The 19,848-nt window shown below is 47.3% G+C and overlaps 1 protein-coding gene across 2 annotated transcripts in view; it reads right to left on the reverse strand.

The window, feature by feature from the left end:
* Nucleotides 1-19,457, reverse strand: part of Tgfb2 (transforming growth factor beta 2) — an 82,801-nt gene extending 63,344 nt beyond the window's left edge. Inside the window, exons 1-2 of one of the 2 annotated variants that reach the window (XM_021160653.2) lie at nt 17,646-19,457; nt 3,697-3,780 (exon numbers count right to left, since the gene is read on the reverse strand). In XM_021160653.2, the coding sequence (XP_021016312.1) occupies nt 3,697-3,780; nt 17,646-17,991 (430 nt within the window). In that variant the 5' untranslated portion in view covers nt 17,992-19,457. The remainder of the gene's footprint in view (nt 1-3,696; nt 3,781-17,645) is intronic. The other variant, XM_021160661.2, reaches the window with a different exon arrangement.
* Between the last annotated feature and the right edge of the window lie 391 nt (nt 19,458-19,848).

Raw genomic sequence — 19,848 nt, forward strand, 5'->3', positions numbered from 1 at the left:
GAATGAAGAGATCACTCCCTCATCTGATTTCAAGATGGCCTCTGCTACCCCACACCCCTCCGCCCCCACCATGCACCTAAATCATTTCCCTATACACTCAAAGCCCTTCCCTGTGGTGAATCTGAAGCAGGGGCTTTGCACAATGCTTTACTAACAGTTCTACCTCAGTGTTTGTAGGTACACTGGAAAATGGAAGGCACAAAGGGAAAACTCCGATTGGGCTGTGGGTTCAGAGGCCTCCCTTGCAGCACCAGCTGATCAAACAGAGGTCCTACAGCATCCGCAGCCTGCCACGTGGGCCTCCGAGAGTAAACAGGCCAGCAGCATCAGAGGGGCCCCTGGCTCTCACAGCTGCCTACTTCAGTGACATCGGGAGCACCTGCAGACTGTTTAGAGTTTGCAACCTCCCAGCTGCCCCCTCCCAGTGCTTCTGACTCACTGGTCTGGGACAGGCCCAGGGAAGCTGCCTTGGGGTATACAAACACAGGCTATGCTTGGAATGGCACCTTTAAATCTTTGTTTTTTAAGACTTATTTATTTTCTTTTGTGTACATCTGTGCACTATGCCTGTGTTTGGTATCATGGAGGCCAGAAGAGGCTATCAGATTTGCCTGGAACTTGAATTACGGATGACTGTGAGCCACTACAGGGTTACTGTGAACCAAAACCAGGACCTCTTACCTCAGCTATCTCACCAGCTCTCATTGCTAAATCTTAATGGAGTCACGGAAATCTTTACATGATGGGAGACTGTTAATCTGGGTACCCATAGAGAGCGGCGGTTTCCCTAGTGTCCTGGGATGGTAGACATAGACTCCCCACACCTAGCCTCCTCTAGGATTGGGCACATCCAACCTTCTGACATTTGCAAAAGCATGTTGCCATTTACAAAGGTCTCCCTTGGGAACCACATAATTGAATTTTTAAAAATTGCAAAAGGCAAAACAAAACTCATGAAGTTTTAAGTAAGTTTGTGTTGAGCGGCATCGGTAGCCATCCTAGGCCAGATCAAAAGATCCTGGGGGTTGAACAGATTTTTGGAGACCAGCTTTTGTATTATATTAGAAAACACTTACACAAGTTAACCTCATATAGATAGATAGATAGATAGATAGATAGATAGATAGATAGACAGATAATTGGGGATGATGTTCTATAAGATCACCGTCTCTGACAAGCATGGGAAGGAGACTGAATGCTTCCTCTTCCAGGGCATTGTACAGATCAGCCCCATTGCCAGTGTCAGACACCTAGATGTCGCCAGCACTCAAGTTACAGGATAAAGAAAGGCAGATATCCCACCCTACTGCTGCTGTCTGCGCCCAGTGTCTCTTTGAAATGGAGGAACAGTTCAAACAAAGTGACAGGGCTGACTCTTGAGCTGGCCAATGAGGCCCAGGTATGCTCCTGTCTTCAACTCCCTGGGTTACATGTGTGTACCATAGTGCCTGCCATTTTTACATGTGTTCCGAGGATTGAACCCAAGCCCTCCTAAGAACAAAGCAAATGCTTCACTGACTGAGCCATCTCCTGGTCCTCTGTTAAGGGGTCTTGCCTGGAAGACCTGAAAGCGATTTGTCATGTGGGTTGGAAAAGCCTCCTAGTACACAAGGAGCTATCAAAGCCAGATCCCTGTATCTCTTCCTTCACCTTCAGAGATATTCAAGACAACTGCAGCATCCCAGAGGAGTGCTAGAGTTTCGCAGCATGTCTTATTCACTAAATGAAGAGGGAAACTCTGAGCAGTTACTAACTGAAAATAACTGCAACCAAATGGGAGAATGCAAAAAGAAAAACTTGTCTAGAAACTGGGAAAGGGCTCAAACCGATTGCTAGCTAGGATTCAGTCTGTTTGCTGGGCAGGAGAACGGGAGGAACCTTCTACCGAGGCAGTAGGTAAAAGACTTACAAAATGAACAGGCTTGGGTCCCCAGAGAGAGCAAAAGCACAGGTTTGGAGCCTGTGGTTAGGGGGGAGAAAAGCCAGGTCACCCCCGAATTCCAATGTCAGCCAGTTCTGAGAGAAGGACAAGGGACTCACTAGTCCACACTACAATTTCTTCTTACAAGAAGAAGAAAAAGAAGAAGAGGAAGAGAAGGAAAAGAGGATGGGAAGAGGAAGAAGAAGGAGAAGAAAAGAAGGAAGAAGAGGAGGAAGAGAAAAAGAGGAGGAAGAGAAAAAGAGGAGGAGGAGGAAGAGGAAAGGAGGAAGAGGAGGAAAAGGAGGAGGAGGAGAGGAGAAGGAGAAGGAGAAGGAGAAGGAGAAGAAGAAGAAGAAGAAGAAGAAGAAGAAGAAGAAGAAGAAGAAGAAGAAGAAGAAGAAGACAACGATAACAATGACGTTCTTCTGGTATTAACCTGGTCTTAGGATGGGTGTGTGACCTGGGTAATGGGGCTGTAGAGAGGATTTGACCAAGGTTTGTCTTTACTAGTTTGCTTCTATCCTCTCCTCCCCCAAACACCAGTCAATGAATGGCACAATTAACTCTTAGGTTTAGAGAGTGGAATGAAATAAAAATTCAGAACTGAGAACCCAGATGTAATTTGTCCCTCACAAGAGCTATCTCAGTGCAGAGTCAACATTTTACTGATTTTCTTCCCACTGTTCCCTCTAGCCACTGTGGGCCCTTCCATATCGAAATAAAACCACCAACATACACTCTTAACAGAACTGGGGCCATTGTTTTTGTTTTGGTTTGGTTTTGGTTTTGGTTTTTTCATTAGAAAACCTCAGCTGCAGCCACTGTATGTAACAGTGGTTCCTAAGAAGCAAAGCCAGGCATGGAGAGTTACAAACTGGATCTCAGTAGAATCACCTCCCCCATCCCCCATGCCTATGTAGAACCTCCACACACAGTTCGAGTCCTAACTTGGTCTATTTCTTTTCTTCCTGTGTATGGCTCAGAAACAACTCAACCACTGGTTTCCAAGAGTGTTGGCTTACTCAAATCTGATTTTCTGTGGACTCACTGTCCAGAACACAGTACACATTCAATCAGTGCTAATGGAACCAGTTGGTGGTCCAAACAGAAAGAAGTAGAGATCTGTGGTTCTGGTGGCCCGCATTCTAACATGTGCTGGTTAGGGGCTTACACCTGGTCTCCAGGCTCAGCTAGCTGAGAGTCTAACCTATCACAATCCATTTTTCTCATGCAACTCAGACATGTCAACAACGAAAATCAGAGATGATGGCATTAACACAACTCTCCCAGAAGCCTCCTTCTGCCACTCTGAAGGGCAGGGGCATGGGGGTGGCCTTCTTTCCCTTTGGTTCTATATAAGAAGCATTAATTGAACAGCGACAGTGTGTCAAAAACAGGAATGCACACACAAAGTCTGTAAAAGGGACCCCCTCCCCATTAACATAGAGGCCTTACTCCAGGGTTTTCCAGAAAATGGCCTCTGTGGGGATCAAAGGATCAATATTTTAAATCCCGTTGTGATCCCTGGCACACGTAGCTCACACTCGGTAGTAGCCATTCTTGCACATGGGGCAGCATGTCACTTCAAAGCTAGTCATCAGTCATTCTCATGAAACGGACCAGAAAATTCCAGGCACTTTTGTGACTGCACACCTACAAAGCTGTTTCTCAAAATCCTGTCTCCCCTCTGACCAATCAATTCCCCACTGGAGGCACATATAAAAGACTGGGTATCACCATGTCAAAGGAGGAATAAAGTGGACGAGTGTACTCACCAAGGTACCCACAGAGCACCTGGGACTGTCTGGAGCAAAAGCTGCCCACTGAGCCAGAGGGTGTTGTAACAACTGGGCAGACAGCTAGGAGTTTTAAAAAGCAGTCATTAGCTATTTTACTGAAGACATGCCCAGCCCAGAGCTACACTAAGATTCCAAGTAGTAAAGGGACTTGCTGGCTAGTCTTACCATCCCCCACACACCATCCCTCCAAACAGCAGGCATCTGGTACCCAGGGTGGGACATTAAACAGTCCAATTCTCAACTCCCACCCTTGATTTCTAGTTCCTGATCTCATGTCATGCCTTACCCAGCAGCCCACATTGCTCAACACAATTGTCCCGTGAAGGTGCACGGGTCGTGAAACAACAGTTTACAGTTTGTATACTGAACTGGGGAAATGTAATACCTTGCATTAGACTAAAGAGGAATGGGAAAGGCCTTTACCCGATTGGACGGAAGACAGCCTATCATTAAGAACAAAGCTTGAACTTCTGTTTGGCTGGCCTAGATTTCATGGTTCTTAAAGAGCACCTGGCCTTAGTTCTCTTCCGCATATGAAAACCCTTTCACCTATGGGTCAGAAATCCAAGGGTCTGCTGGTTTGGAGCTGTGAATCTATGGTTTCAAATGCTGACACATGTTGAAAGAGACAGAGCTCGCTGTCCTGATAGCCGACAGAGCTGTCATGACTTCCAACAGAGCAGCAATCGGCCTTAACTGAGGCTGTCTTATTCTCAGAGACAAAAGACACCTACCGGAACAAACAAAACCCCACACATGTATGCATGTGTATCAAAGGGAAGAGAAAACACTAATGAATATTCAAAGTAGCAGCTTCCCTCTTGCCACAGGATTGATTGTGTGTGTGTGTGTGTGTGTGTGTCTGTGTGTGTAAGAGAGAGAAGATGCAGATTAAAATCTGTTCGTTTCCCATGAATTTACCCATGCTTCTGTATTCAAGAGATGATAAACATGTCCTCCCCGGCCCCCAGGATGCCATATTTTAAGGACTGGTAGATAAAAGGCAATCTCATGATGCAATCCTATTAGTTATCTGGTTTGTGAAGTGATTGAAGCCTACATCCAGATCCAGCAGGGATGCAGTCCCATTCCGGCACTTCGCCCGGGTTTAGAATCCACGAGCCTTCTGTTTGTATGTCTGTATGAGTGTATCTTCAAGGAGTAACTGGCACCCGTCAGACCCGACTAGAACCTACTTTTGACGGGACAAAGGCTGGCATGAGCTTCCTCCCACTGCACTTTAGACAACGACAGCTCTTCCCACACTCTGTAACTGACCATCTCCAGCATTCACCCCACTAACAAGACCCCAGTGACAGATGTTCACACATGAACAGATTTGGCTTTCAAGACAGAAGAACATTCTTTGGTTTGGAAACGGGGCTCCACTCAGCTGGTATGGCTGGGACAATGAGGGCTACGGGTGATCCTTTCTCTGCGCACAGCGCTGTCACGTTGCTACCATATGCTGCTTCCAGCTCGCATCTGCGGCCATGTGTCCGCCCCAGTAAGCGACTGTACTGTTTAGTTTTAGAGTTTCTCCGCAGTCTGACAGGGAGAGTATCCCTCACCCTGCATATAAATTGTTTGTCCCAAGATTAGCAAAGGGGGCTTTTCTCTTTCATATCTGACCTTTACAAAGCCGTGCTGAAAGTTATCCTAAATAAAAATCTTAAGGAATATAATCAGAGACGGGCAGAGATGCAAAGCCAGCGGCTTGCTCCTCTGTGTGATGGCCCTATGCATTACTTGGGGGGAACCTAAGGCCTTTCCCCGGGAAACAGCACCTTCTTCAGGCCAGTCCATGCCCTGATACAGAAGAGACACCATTCTGCCACTGAAGTTAGAAGGCTGACGGTGCCCAAAGTCATGTAGATCACAGGAACGCTTATGAGAACAAGGAGAGGGGCGTGCTATTCTTGAATCCTCTAAATATGCACCTTTGGTTTGCTGTCATCGCACTATGAAGTTGCAATATTAATATCCCCCTTTCCCCTCTCCTCTTGTCTTATTCTGTTGCCTACTGTCTGCTTTTTAATCAGGGCCCCAGAAAAGGGGATCTCTGGTGGAAGCCAGTATGACAGACAGTAAGATCACCAACTGTGTGGCTCTATAATGAGGTCAATAGTGACTTCTCCGGCCACAGGAAGAAGTCCTGACTGTTAAAATAATCATTATTAAACTTCTATGTGATTGTATAAGCGGTGACATGGATAAATGAAGCTCTGGTTATCCATGATGCTTCTAGACATAAGAAATGCTGTGAAAAACCAGAGACATTCAGTCTTAGAGAAGATGGATGGCGTTCAAAAGTGCCTGGGTGCTAATACGTTGAGAAAGAGGAATATGAGTTACAGAGACTACGAGGTGGGGATAAAATGTTTAGCACAGACCCTTCCTAAAATAACTAAAGACTATGATGTAACTCACAAGAGCTCTGGGGTTGTTTTAGCCCAGGACTGGTAAGACATGAAGCAAACCCACGACTTACAAAGGGACACTTTTCCTTTGATGTAGCTGGTTGGATGACCCTGGGGGACACTGAGGTGTAGCAGAAGGCCTTTCTAGAGTCTAAGAAGCAAAGAGTGGAACTAGGAGTTTTCAAACTTAACTATGCCCATGAGTCCCCTCTGGTGTTTGTTATGAATGCAAATTACCAAGCCTTTGTCTCTGGCCGCTCCTGGTTGTAAAAAGCATTCCAGAAACCTCCATCTGGCCAAGGAGGTCAACAGCTCCTGGAGTGCCTCCTTTAGAAACCACCTGGGAATGCTGTGCGGAGTTCATTGGGTGTAATTAAATGTCATGTAAAACTCTCCGGTCCTCCGAATAGTTAAGACAACAGGTTACTCTTGCAGAGGACCTGGATTCAGTTCCAGTCCCTCTGTGATGGCTCAAAACTCTCTGCATTTTCAGTTGCAGGGCATCCTATTCTCTCTTCCGGCCTCCAAGGGCACTGCTTGCACATGGTGCACATACATGCATGCAGGCATGGCCATACACATAAAATAATTATATCTTTTTAAAAGTCTCAATAAACTTCATGTCAAATTAGCTCCTGAGAAACCCTCCCCAGCAATCCATTCAAGCATCCATGGTATCTCTTTAATAACAATAATTGCACAGCTGGGTTCTGCCACTACCTAACAGTACTAAACTACAATGAGTTTCAACTGCTCTTAGAATGTTGCTACAACTGTTACTGGGCAAGACAATCCTGTGGCTTGACTCAAGGCCCTCGTTGCATGATGCACACTTGTGAAATGAGATCTGGCTCTGCACACATCATTTCATTACTGACCATGATACTGTCTGACAGTGGAACTCTTCTGGAATACATCCCTGTCCAAGACACAGCACAGGCTTTGCAGGAAGCAAAGAGGCTGTTCAGGGTGCATCCCCCTTAGGTCCATCTAGTGACTTTAGCAAACTAATCACATGACTAAGGGGTACAAGAGTGGGCACTGTTCAAACCAGCAAGGTTTGCTGGTTGTTCTTAATGCTTCCAGATGTCTCAGATACAAACAAGACGCTGAAAGATAGGAGCAACTTAGGGGTTTCACAGACACCTCGAAAGGTGAGACATGCTGGGGCTTCCAGGATTGAAGGCTGGAATTCAGCTTTAGTGCTGCCCCACCACTTCCAGACCATGAAAGGGTTTTGTAGCCCGCCTTCCTCTGTCCCTGTCCTCAACTTCCAGAGCTTCAAATGCCAAGGGATGAGCTTGGATGTTTAAAGACACACCAATGGAATCCCAAGAGACATCCCTGGGGACAGTCCCTACCATAAACGCTCTTCCTCTGCAAAGAAATGGCCTTTATCTGGGATTGATCCTTTCTTCTTCTGGCCAGGGTCAGAGTACACTGTATGAACTATTTAGGACTTTCTGAGCTAGCCTCTTAATTACAGAAATTCCTTATAACTCAAGTAGGAACAACTCCGGGGCGATCGTGAAGATGTCAAAGCAGAAGTGACAATGAGATAGAACTGGTGGATGAATGGTGGACAGCCCTCTAAAAAGAAGAAGAAGAAGAAGAAGAAGAAGGAGGAGGAGGAGGGGGAGGAGGAGGAGGAGGGGGAGGAGGAGGAGGAGGAGGAGGAGGAGGAGGGGGAGGAGGAGGAGGAGGAGGAGGAGGAGGGGGAGGAGGAGGAGGAGGGGGAGGAAGAGGAGAAGAAGAAGAAGAAGAAGAAGAAGAAGAAGAAGAAGAAGAAGAAGAAGAAGAAGAAGAATTATTTCCCCAAGTGGAAAAATGACAAAGCTCTATGACATCTGGTGCAGACTCGATCATCGGCAATACACGTGGTCTGAGAAGCACTGAAATTGCCAAGAAGGAAACCAGTCCAAAGCTTGGAAATGAAATTGCATTTCCCAGAAAACTTCCACTTATATTTTGGCAACAATAAATGTCCCGGTGCTGTTAAAATTCACCAGGAAAACCTCTACCCAGTTCTTTTAGCTGCTGCTGTTTTCAGGTGGAGTGATTTGAGAGCTCCCCAGGCCTGTGACCACGTCGGCCTGATGCTCAAAGCCCACTGGAGGATTCTTGTTCACGGGACAGAATGAATGAGGTTTCCTATGGCTGCCTGAAGTTATGAATGGATGGTGATCCGTGAACTGGCTTGATGGGACAGATGTGGTGTTTGTCAGTGTGCTGTGGGCAAGATGGGGAAGGCCACGTGAACAGAGCCAAGAACTAAGGCATTTTTCTTTTTCTTTCATGAGGCTGGAAAGGTCCTGTAGAATTTCCTGAAACAAACACCACCAGAGAGCAGATCTCACATAGCTACCCCATGACTGTGCGTTCAGATATGTGGAATCTCCTCTTCAGGAACAACCTGGCTCCTAATTACCAGTGTGGAGAGAGCCAGGAAGGCCTGCGGCAGCAGAGACACTCTCCCTGGGAATGGGGGTGCATGGAGCCGGCTGGTGTGAAGGAAAACAGCTGCCTGCCGAGGGTTGGAAATGCATTCAAACTATTTTCAGATGGTTTGGGCTTCACAACATCCACAGAGTATTTCCCATCTGCCTTTGGTTTCTCAAGTCATTGTGGCTAAAGAAAAATCTAAGCCAAACATTTCTAACTTCTCAGGCCTAACAAGTCCAAGCGCTGCTTGAGAGACTGAAAGGGAAGGGAGTGGTCCACAGGACAGGGTTTGCTCAGCTCCACGAAGCTTCTCCTCTTTCCAAAGGACCTAAATCCAGTCAATTTCCTCTTGAACAGAAGAGTTTTCTGGCACCAGTGGAGTGGTGTTCCCAAGCTGCCCCAAGAAAGCCAGGGCACAAATTCACAGAGGAAACATCGTACAGTATACTGTTAAGCATGACCCGAGGGCTCAGCATGGCTGGTCCCTTTGCCACTGGTTTGGATTGCTTTCTCAAATCACTTCAGGTGACTTCCGAGAAGTCCCTTGTACCCTCTCCTCCACCCTCTGGGGTCCTTCACTTGTTGAAGCCTTGCACATAATTCAGAGCTGGGCCAGAGCTGGTCTCCAGTCAAAGTGAGTCTACCCAGCTTAACCATGGCTGTCTGATCTGGCTTGGCAGTGCTCTCTCCAATGTTTGGCTTCCTTTTTCTCAATAGAGACTCACTGGAGCAGGGGATGGGGCATGGGAAGGATGGGGGGAGGGGGAGGGTGTTGAGACAGGGAACCACTATGAAGCCACCGTGAGAGGAAGCCCTGAGGGCCAGAAGCAGTTGTGGTAGGTGTCCTTACCAGTGCTATGCCTACACCCTGGTTCAGAACACTCAGAACAGCTGTTATTGACTTCGTTCTTAACAAACTGAGAACGAAGCCCAGGCAGGTGATAAGCATGAACCCATGCTACAAGGCCAGAAACAGCACAGTTCTGAAAGCTTGTAGCGACGGGCCATGATAGACTCAGGGCAGGACCCTGTGTTTACAAACTCCACCCCAACTCCCTCTGGTCCAATCTCCTGCCACGTGTTCCTCTCTTGCTTCTACTTCTTAGCGAGTTCTAAAGTGCAGGCTCGTTTTGCCATCCAGATGGGTTAACTTTCTCAAAGCATCCTACAATGCTTGGGAGGGGTTGCAGTCCAGGTCAAAGCCAAGGACTTGATAAATCATAAGGTTTGTATCAACCAAGTGAACAGATGAAAGCTTAATAGGTTGAAGGGGAAAGAACTCCCTCCAGTTTTGTGCAGTCTTCAGAGATACGTTTGTTTCCCTAGGAAACGATTCTGAACTTGCAAATGCAGTGCTCCTCTGGAGGACAGAGTCATTCTCACAAGGATTCAGGTCAAGGAAAGTCACACTGAGCTACCCATAGTGGCACACGCCGGTGGCTCCAGTACTCAGAAGGCAGAAGCAGTAAGATAAAGAGTTCAAGGCTAGCCTGGACTACATATCCCAAGGTCTGAGCTACATATGAAGACCCCATTTCTACCAAACAAAAGGAAAGGCAATAGAGTCCATTTCCTGGACTGTGTGTTAAGGCCACCGTTATTGGCAGGGGGCACAGCCTCTATGTATATAATGCATCACTGATAGACTGACTGCTGTAACCTCAGATGTCAAAATGAAGACGCTAGGGCCAACTTCAGACTTGGCGTATGATGATGTGATGACACATGTAAATATTTAAAGCCAGGCCTGGCACACAGAAATGTTCAGTAAAGGTTCATTTTCTCCTTATCCATATCAGTATCATTCTCTAGAGATGTAGGAAGAGGAAATGAGCCTGTGCTGCCTCAGTCTGGTGAAAGTCCTCTCTCCTCTTTTAAGGGGGACAGCTGCTGTTATTCCCAGGTCTCCTGAGCAGGCCACTTTGGAGGTTCAGTCATTCTCAGAAGGCAACACTCATTTGTTGAACATTTATTGAACAAAGACAGTGTGCCAGGTTCTGTAGGAACAGAGAGAACCCGAGACATCTACAGATCCGACAGCACAAGACAGTGTAGGGAGGCAGAAATGAGAGTAAACCACAGGTCAGTATCTCAGGGTGCACAAGAGCCAATCAAATGTATTCAGACAAAACAAAGGTGGTCTCTTACAGAGAAGCCATCTTCTTACTGCAACAATCCTCAAAATAGGAAAAGACAGTTCATCCAGAAACAACATGCACAGGACCCAGAGACATGAAAATCCATGGCCTGCGCAGGGGTAAAAGCCAAAAGAAAAGCTGGCTGGAAAGTAGTACTAGCAGGTTGGTAACAGGCAGAGGCGGGGCAGAACAGGATGAGGCAGAGCTGACCTTATAGGGTTTACAGAGCTAACTACTGAAGAGAGCTGAACCTAGGAAGACATCAAAAAGCTCCAGGCCTCCTCATGTCAGAGGTCACCTCCCTTGCCATCCTCTTTCCCCTAAAGGTCATTTGAAGAATAATCAGAGTGAACCAGGGAACTGGACCCACTGGGTGGAACACCCATGGAAAGATGTGGGGATGCCAAGACATCCCTAGAACGCAGAAGTGGTTCCCTGGGACATCTCAGCTCACGTAAGTACTGCTGAACCCATGCCATCTCATAACCAGTCACGCACTAGAATCTGCTGGAGTAGTCTTACTTTCTGGTGGTGTGGAAGCAATGCTACGTCTTAAAGCCAATGACATTTGCAATGCAACGAATAATGACTGCCATACAGAGGCCTACTAAGTGCCAGAAGCTGCCCAGGGCTTCTTCACACATCAGACCTCTGCAATCTGCAGAAGTAGGTGGCCCGGTAGAAATCTGAAGGGCTGCCATATCCCGAAAACACAGCAGGGTACTAGATACGGATGGGCACGGTGGTCTGACCACCTACAGAGGGATACCCATCATCTCAAAGGGTGAGGGGCAATTTGGATTAAAAGCCAGGGGCTAAAGAGGTTATGATGTGGAGTCAAAGCCATCCGGCCAACACAGGAAGCTGGTGGTCAGAGTGCAGTCTAACACCCACTTCTGACTATCAGAGGTCAGTAAAGAAAGAGCCACCACCCAAGGCAGCTTGAGATTGGAGCAAGACACAAATGTCTTTTAAACAAAAGGTGGAAGTGAATCTTTTGGTCTAAACAAGCCTGACCCAGAATCCCTAACATGTTATTAAATTTAAAATAAGTGCCCAGAGAACAATGAATTTATAAATACTATCTCTGGGTTAAATACTATCTCTGTTCAAAATATATTAAAGAGCAGAACACAAACACACCAGATGCTTTAAAAAAAAAAAATGACAACAGAAACATCTGTTTATCTCAGCCAAAGCCACATTTCGTCAGGCTGCTGGGAATCTGCAAAGTGGATTCCTCACTGAGACCTAAGGACAGACCGGAAATGCGAGGAGACAGCAGCGGACAGGACTGCTCTGGCCAGGCACCTGCTTGCTGCCCACCTCTCTTGGGAATTTATGAAGAAGATGGCAGAGTCAGTGGGGTAGGATCTAGGCCAGGAACCCTTCCTTGCACACTTCTCCCCGGGCTCTTCCACCCTGACTTCCCGAACCTTCCAAAATTACAGCTTCCAGTGTGTTGTAATCTCTGGGCAAAGGCCCCGTAGTACTGACCTCCACGATTCTAACCCAGATTTGATGGGAGTTCAACGGTGAATCATTAGCCCTTTTTCACATCTCCATTTCCTCTAGGAAAAACGATTTGTCATTCTTTCACATCTTTACACAGAAGGTGCCTGACGAGGTTACATCGGCATCTCTCCACCATGGGGAAGGCAACTTTCAAGACCTGCATTCCCCGGCCTTGACCACAGGAGACGCTGTGGAGACGTGGGGGTGGGGGGTGTAGGTAAGCGAACCACATGCTCTTTAATCTTGGGGAACCCCTAGACTTTAGAACATGGGGGTCTACTCAAGAGAGACAGCAGCAAAACTACCCCCCTGTTCCAGCTATATAGAAACTGTGTTTTAACTCGACGCTTCACTTACCTACTCTGCAGAGTAAAAATGAAGGAGATCTGGAAGAAGGAGAGCGCAGAGGTGCTTGGGTGCAACCACAGCGAGGCAGTAACGGAGGGAATGGGAGAGTCAGCTCTGTTGTACATTAATAACTGCCATCACGGAAGTCAAGAGGTCCTAGCTAGTCTCCACTCACCAACCCCCCTTCCTCTCTCTGACTCACATTCATCTATGAACATACACAGAGAATCTTTTTTTTTAGGAGAGAAGGTAAAAATACAGCTTTTCAGTAAGGCTATGGGGCTGGAGAGATGGCTCAGTAGTTAAGAGCTCTGGCTGCTCTTCTGAAGGTCCTGAGTTCAAGTCCCAGAAACCACATGGTGGCTCACAACCCTCTGTAACAAGATCTGACTCCCTCTTCTGGTGTGTCTGAAGACAGCTACAGTGTACTTGTATGTAATAATAAATAAATCTTTAAGAAGGGAGGAGGAGGAGGAGGAGAAAGAACAAAATCAAAAAAATAATAACCAATTAAGGCTACTACTGTGTTCTGCTAATATTCCACTTCATTGGGCATTTGGCCCAATAGGCCAGCAATCTGGATATATAGAAAGACAGCTTCATGAATTGAATACTAAGTCACATTCCTCAAAACCATGCTGACATTGGCATTCATTCTACATCCCCCAATTTCACTTGGAAATTACAGGAGAACCAGAGAGGGAGAATTGCTTAGCATTGAATGTTTAGCCTGCATGTGAAAGAACTACCAAGGCTGCCTCTTTGTGATGTTTCCACGCTGTGCACTTCAGCCCACCTGATTCAGAGATAGAACAAGCCGACATGGCAAGTCACTGTCTTTGCTTGCCCAGGCTGCAGATTCCACTCTTCATCAACACAAACTGCTTATTCTATTTGAAAGGAAAATCCAAGATAATTCCTCTGTTCTTTTTGTTTTCTATGTGCTGACTTGGCGTTCCTGGTGAGTGAGGGACCAACCCCATTACTGAATGGGAATGTTGGTTGTTTCAGATGTAGGAGCTTCAATATCACAATAATAAAGAACATGTCATACAAAGTAGCCCAATCCTTATTCTATTCTGATTATTCTCTATTTGATGATTTTATTTTAATATCCTTTGCTCATAAAGATATTTTGTTGTTGCTATTACTTTTTAAAATATTACTAGGCGTAGAATTCAGCGACCCAAGCTGCACACCAGGGAACTGTGGCTTCCCACCATGGACAACATTGAAATTTGAGGCAGAATAATTCTCTGGCATATGGTGGAAGGGGTAGGCTGCCCTCTTCGTTATAATAGGATAGAAATATCCCTGGCTTCTATCTAATGAAGACCAGCAGAATCTCACCTCAAGACAGTGAAAAATATTTTCAGACATTTTCAGCTGTCACAGCAGAAGCCACACAGAGCAAGGGGAGGAGAGAGCAGGGCTCACCGTTGCCAGAGTTAGATCCACATTACTTCGTTGGGAAGAGAAGCAGAGAGGAGAGCCAAGCATGGGAGTGCACATAATCCCAGCACTAGGGACGGTGAGGACAGAGGGCCATGAGTTTGAGGATGACCTAAACTATAAGACAAGTTTGAGACCAGCTTCAGCTACAGTCTAAGACAGAATCTTAACAAACAGGTTTGGAATACAGATCAGATATAGGAAGTACGTCTTTACATGGGAGAACCTCAGACTTAAAACAAAACAAACCAAACAAACAAACAAGTAAGTAAATAATGAAAAATAGACCAAAAAAGAAAACAACCCCCCCTTTCCCCACTGGGTCTCTATTTGTTTTAATATCAATTTAGATTCTTCTTAGAAAAAGAGTCACTTTTTCAGAATTTCTAAAGCCTTATACAGTGTCTTTTGAATAGCTACACCTTGAACTTCAAAGGAATAGTCAAAGTGTTTGGCATCCATTAATTCCTGCAGGGCACAGGATCCGTAAACTCTAGCACAACTCCACTCTGAGTCTTAAACCAACAGTATGCGAAAAGATCAATATGCAGAAATTCAAAACTAATCAGATCCCTTCTTTAAATGTTGACACAGTATTATTTATACCCCCATAAATACATTCTTGGCTAAAATTCATACTAGAAGCTTGGCACCTGGCCAGTTCTATTAATATCTACTTATTTATACAGCACACTTGGCCAAGGATAATATTTAAGACAAAGTATGCCTGAGGGCATATACAATATCTCTTGTATTTTCGGTTTTCAATCTCCACATTGCTAAAAAGATTGAGTTTGAACTTTATAAAACATCCCACCAAGGGCTATCTGCCGTCTGTAGTGATATATAGTCACCAAGAATAATTAGGGCATGTTTGTAATACTTGAGTTGAAGTCACTCCCTGAACACTAATAAGTTGGTAGAAAAAAAAAAAGAGGCGGCGATCTTTCCCATGACTTCTCTATGGGCTTGTGACCCTCTTCAGATTCACTGCAAGATGTAACAGGCACATGCCCTCCCTGTATGCACCACAGTGGGGCAGAAAGTGCTGGCATAGAAGCCAGCCAGCCCTGCTCCTCCAAATCTCCTTGCTTTAAATACAATGGAATGACTCTCTGACTCTCTCTCTCTCTCTCTCTCTCTCTCTCTCTCTCTCTCTCTCTCTCTCTCTCTCTCTCTCTCTTTCTCCCTCTCTCTTCTGGAAGCACTCCCTATATTCCAGGACTAGAAAATCCTGGAAAATCAGTTAACCTACTTTCTATAACATTATCCATAGCCCCTGCTCAGTTGTGTTGAATCCGCCACTATTAATATACCTTTCTACTCCTAAGCTTCTACACTGAACACAATCTTCTTACACCTCTAGTTTTCATGTAAAAATGATAGCGTGTGTGTGTGTGTGTGTGTGTGTGTGTGTGTAGTGTGTGTGTGTGTGTGTGTGCAAGCATACTTAGGTTTTCATTTAATCGGAGGTTCAGGAGTGGGATACAGGAGAGTCCACATATTGATGCTATTGATACCCTCACATCCTCCCTATAACCTGGGCCGTTTTTCTAACCTGCTCATGACCTTGGTTCTGGGGTTGTCCCTTCTCGGCTCACCTTTCATCCATTGGACTGAAGCGCTTCCCCTGGTGGCCTGCTCCCTGCACACCTATGCAATGTGAGATTGGTACTTTCTCCTCTTTGCAGACTTCCTGACAGCTAATCTGAGCTTTGGCATGTAAACACTGAAGAAGGAGTTATTCAGCCCCGGATCACATGCCTGTCTGTCAGCCCAAACATCTGCAGAATCAACACAGGTATGTGGGAGAAAGCTTCCCTCAGCCTCAGTGGCTCTGGACTCATTACAATGAACTCCCTTCCCTAGCATCACTGTGGCTCCACCCCAGATAGAAATCCTTATTTCCCAGGGGGAATAAACAGGGCGGAGTGTAGGCATCCACTGTAGTGGATAGGGCCATAACTATAATAATAAAACCGTCCTGCTGGCCAGGGTTCCCTGCATCTGTTACGGCACTAAACAACAAGAGAACACTACAGGGTAAGAGAAGTGACCAGAAAGAGTGTGGTTAGACACATGGGTAGACCAACACTCTGAGGGCACCAAGTACAAGATGCGGCAAGTCAGACAGCTATGGCTTGTCAAACTAAAAATAAATATTAGAAGAGAAAAGCACCTCCCTGCAATTCTAACTTCTGGGATAAAATTACCAAGATGGCTGCGTTATCTATTTAGGCAAGACACAGAGACTTCACAAAGGCAGCCAGCAAGGATATAGGGCATGAAAGGGGAGGAGAGAACAGAGCAGCCAATGAGAAGTTTACGACAGGGACTTGGAACACAGGGATGCTGAAGTTTTTTTTTCTTTCTTTTAGTGTTTCTTCCTGGTGCTTAACCCTCTCAGGTATCACTCAGTGCTGTTGCTGCTGCAAAATCTCATTCTCTCTCTCTCTCTCTCTCTCTCTCTCTCTCTCTCTCTCTCTCTCTCTCTCTCTCTCTCTCTCTCTCTCCCTCCCCTCCCCTCCCCACTTTTAAAGAACTCTGAAACAAATCTACACTAACTGTACTTCTCCCCTTCCCCCACAAGGCTCCACAATAAATCGCTGCTACTGTATGCCAGCTGTTTCTGAAGCTATTGCTCCCAGCGAAACAGGGGGAAATATTTTTTTTTAAATAGCTGTCTTTCCCATCTTCGATTTCAGAACACACAGAAGACCCTGCTGCTTGTGAAAGTGCCGGGACACAGAGTTCAAGGTTGAAAAAGATCATGGAGAATCCCCCTAAGAAAAAACGACCTGCTCCCAGGCTATCGAGGACTACCTAGAAAAAACGGGAAGTGAAACCTAGTTGAGCCCAGTTAGAACCTTATTTATTCTTTCTAACTGTCCACGTGAGGTCAAAAGGGGACTTGGCAATGCGGCTTTGCAAGAAGACTGAGCGTAAAAACATCCAGAGAGAGCAATAAATGACCCCGGAGGCTTTAAGGGGTTTTGAGTGACCCCCCCCACCCCCACCCCGTGCGCCCACAATCCAGTTTGGTGTTGGTGATGCTGACATTCTTAGGGGTGAGAGACAATAGCAAAGGCTTGGGGAGTCCCCAGATAGGTCAGCAGGGAAGGGGGGCGCCTTTGGGAAGGCTAGTTTGGAAGCACTTTTTTTTAACTCTTTGTGTACCAGTTGGAGGACACCCCAACCCCCACTGCATGCCAACCCGGCAAAGAAAACAAAGTCTACCTTGGTCTCTTAGTCTAAAGTCATCCCAGGAAGCGCTTTTCTTTTGACAGAAGGGAGCTGATTCGCTAGTTGGTAGACCAGGGGAGAGGAGAAACGCAAACATCTTTTAAAAGGTCTGGGGCGTTTGTGGGTAGGGAGTTATGGAGAAATAAATAAGTAAAACAGAAGTTGAAGGTTTTCAAGCCTGTGGATCTCTCTCCACGACTGGAAAGGCAGTGGAAGGGACGAAGGACAGAACGGAAAGGAAGCGATCGGGACCTGGGGACTGGGAGAGGAAAGGGCGAACGCCTAAGGCTGCTGTGGATCTGAGGAGCTCCGGGCCAACCTTAGACTCGGGGATGGAAAAGTCAAAAACCACGGAAACTGTACTTACTTTCGGAGGGGAAGTGGGACGGCATGTCGATTTTATAAACCTCCTTGGCGTAGTACTCCTCGTCGCTCCGCTCGCGCTCGCAGGCGGCTGCCCTCCGGCTTGCCTTCTCCTGCAGTAAGTCCCTGGTACTGTTGTAGATGGAAATCACCTCCGGGGGGACCTCATCCGGCTCCGGATAGTCTTCCGGGGGGCTGGTGAGCTTCAGCTTGCTCAGGATCTGCCCGCGGATGGCCTCGATCCTCTTGCGCATAAACTGATCCATGTCGAGGGTGCTGCAGGTAGACAGACTGAGCGCCACCGGGACCAGATGCAGGAGCAAAAAGGTGCTCAGCACACAGTAGTGCATGTTTTTAAAAGGAAGAAACGTTGATGTTGTTATTTAAAGTAAGAAAATATATATATATAAAAGAAACTAGTAATTCTCAGAGCGGTCAGGTAGAGTTGTTTTTAATACGAAACTTTTGCAAAGCAGTCGAAAGTTAATGCCCAATAGAAAAACGTCCCTGGCTGGGATTCCTTTAAAAAAGAAAATGCAACGCGTTCCCAACGTGGAGATATTAATATGCGATGCTGGGGCGGGGTGGGGGGGGATCTCTCACTTTAAGGAGTAAGAAAGGTTTGGGTTTTTTTCTCCTGGAAGGGAGAGGGTGAGTGGCTCTGAAGTAGAAATAAACTTAAGAGGAAGAAATGGAGTTCAGTGTGTCAGGCTCGGTGCGGAGTGGCTGATCTGAACTCCGATCCTCCGGCCAAAAGGGACGAGACGAGAAGGTCCGGGGGCTGGCAGGAGGCACGCAGGGCCGCGGGGAGCGCTGAGCGGCGGCCGGGGCTGCGCCGGGCTCTAACTGAGATGTTCAAAGACCGAGCGGCTCGGCCCTGCCTTCCACACGTGTGTGGATGAGTGTGCGTGTGGATGTGTGCGCGTGTGCGCGCGTGCGTGCGCGCGCGCCGAGGGCGAGCCTGGCGAGCCGCGGGGAGGCAGATGCGCCCCGGAGCGGCTTACTCGGAGACTCGGTGGGATACTGTCCGCCCCGGAGATCCACTGAGGCCGGAGCAGGCGGCGAGGATCCCGCTCCTGCCGGCCGCGCTGTGGCCTACACCCGGCTGGGTCGCTCCACGTTGCAGCCGCCGCTGCTGCCTGCAAAGAGGGCCAGCCTCCAGCTCGGTCCTTCAGATCCTCCTTTTCTTGCTCCAGGCGGCCAAGGGCGACAGCGATCGGCCACCTCCTTAACCCCCTGTGGAACAACACCGCCTCCTGGGCGCGTTGGCTGCGGGCTGCCCCGGGAGCTCGCACCCTTCCCTAGCTTCTCCTAGCTTCCACCAAGGTTGCACTTTCTCGCTTAGGGTAAGTAGGTACTTGCGACCCTAAAATAGATCTCTGCCGATCCTTCTCTCCGCAGCCGGGTTGCTCCAGAAAGGCTCTTTAAACCCTAATACTTCTCTCCATCCCTGGCGCCTGCCCCAGAGCTCAGCTCTCAGCTCCTTCTCTCTCTTTCTCTCCCACTCGCTCTCCTGCCGGCAGTTTCAGCAGCTCCGCTCCGAGCAAACCTTCTGCTGCCAGCAGATAACATCACGATCCTGCCCGGAGCAGAGTTTTATAAGTGCTCCCCAAACCACGTGTTTGCCTTCAACAAAGTGACGCGCTAGGATTACAGTCAGAAGTCCTCTGTTACTAAGACCACGAGCTCTGAACCATTGGAGGGGGTGTGGAAAAGGGGACAGCCAGTAAGAGAGGGCGACTAGCATGAGGAATTTGCAGTAGTCACTGTCTGTGATCACCAAGGGTCTGTGTGTGGAGGGGCAGGCAGCTGAGCATCCCGTTTCTACACGGTGGGGATCACTCATTCGCAGCTTCCCTGAGTCCCTCCTGTGTTGAGTGCGTGCACATGCATGTACAGGCGTGTACACACACACACACACACACACACACACACACACACACACACACACTGTGTTCTATGGAGCCCCAGAATACTCAAGGCCATACCAGCCCAGCCCTGAAGACATGCCTTCCAATCTGAGACTCCTGATCTAACTCTTGAGTTCTCCGGGATTCCACAGGTTGTTTTTCATTAGTCTGTTTACAATCCAGCCCTGTTTGCCTGTGAACTAGCAGAACACAGAAGTGCCCCTTTCACCCAATGCATGCTCTGTATCACTGCTTTGAATAAAGGAACTGTTGCCTTCTTTATGTGAGCCCCTGCTC

Source organism: Mus caroli, unplaced genomic scaffold (genome assembly GCF_978045245.1).
Source record: "Mus caroli unplaced genomic scaffold, Mus_caroli_1 scaffold_1, whole genome shotgun sequence".
Lineage (NCBI taxonomy): Eukaryota > Metazoa > Chordata > Mammalia > Rodentia > Muridae > Mus > Mus caroli.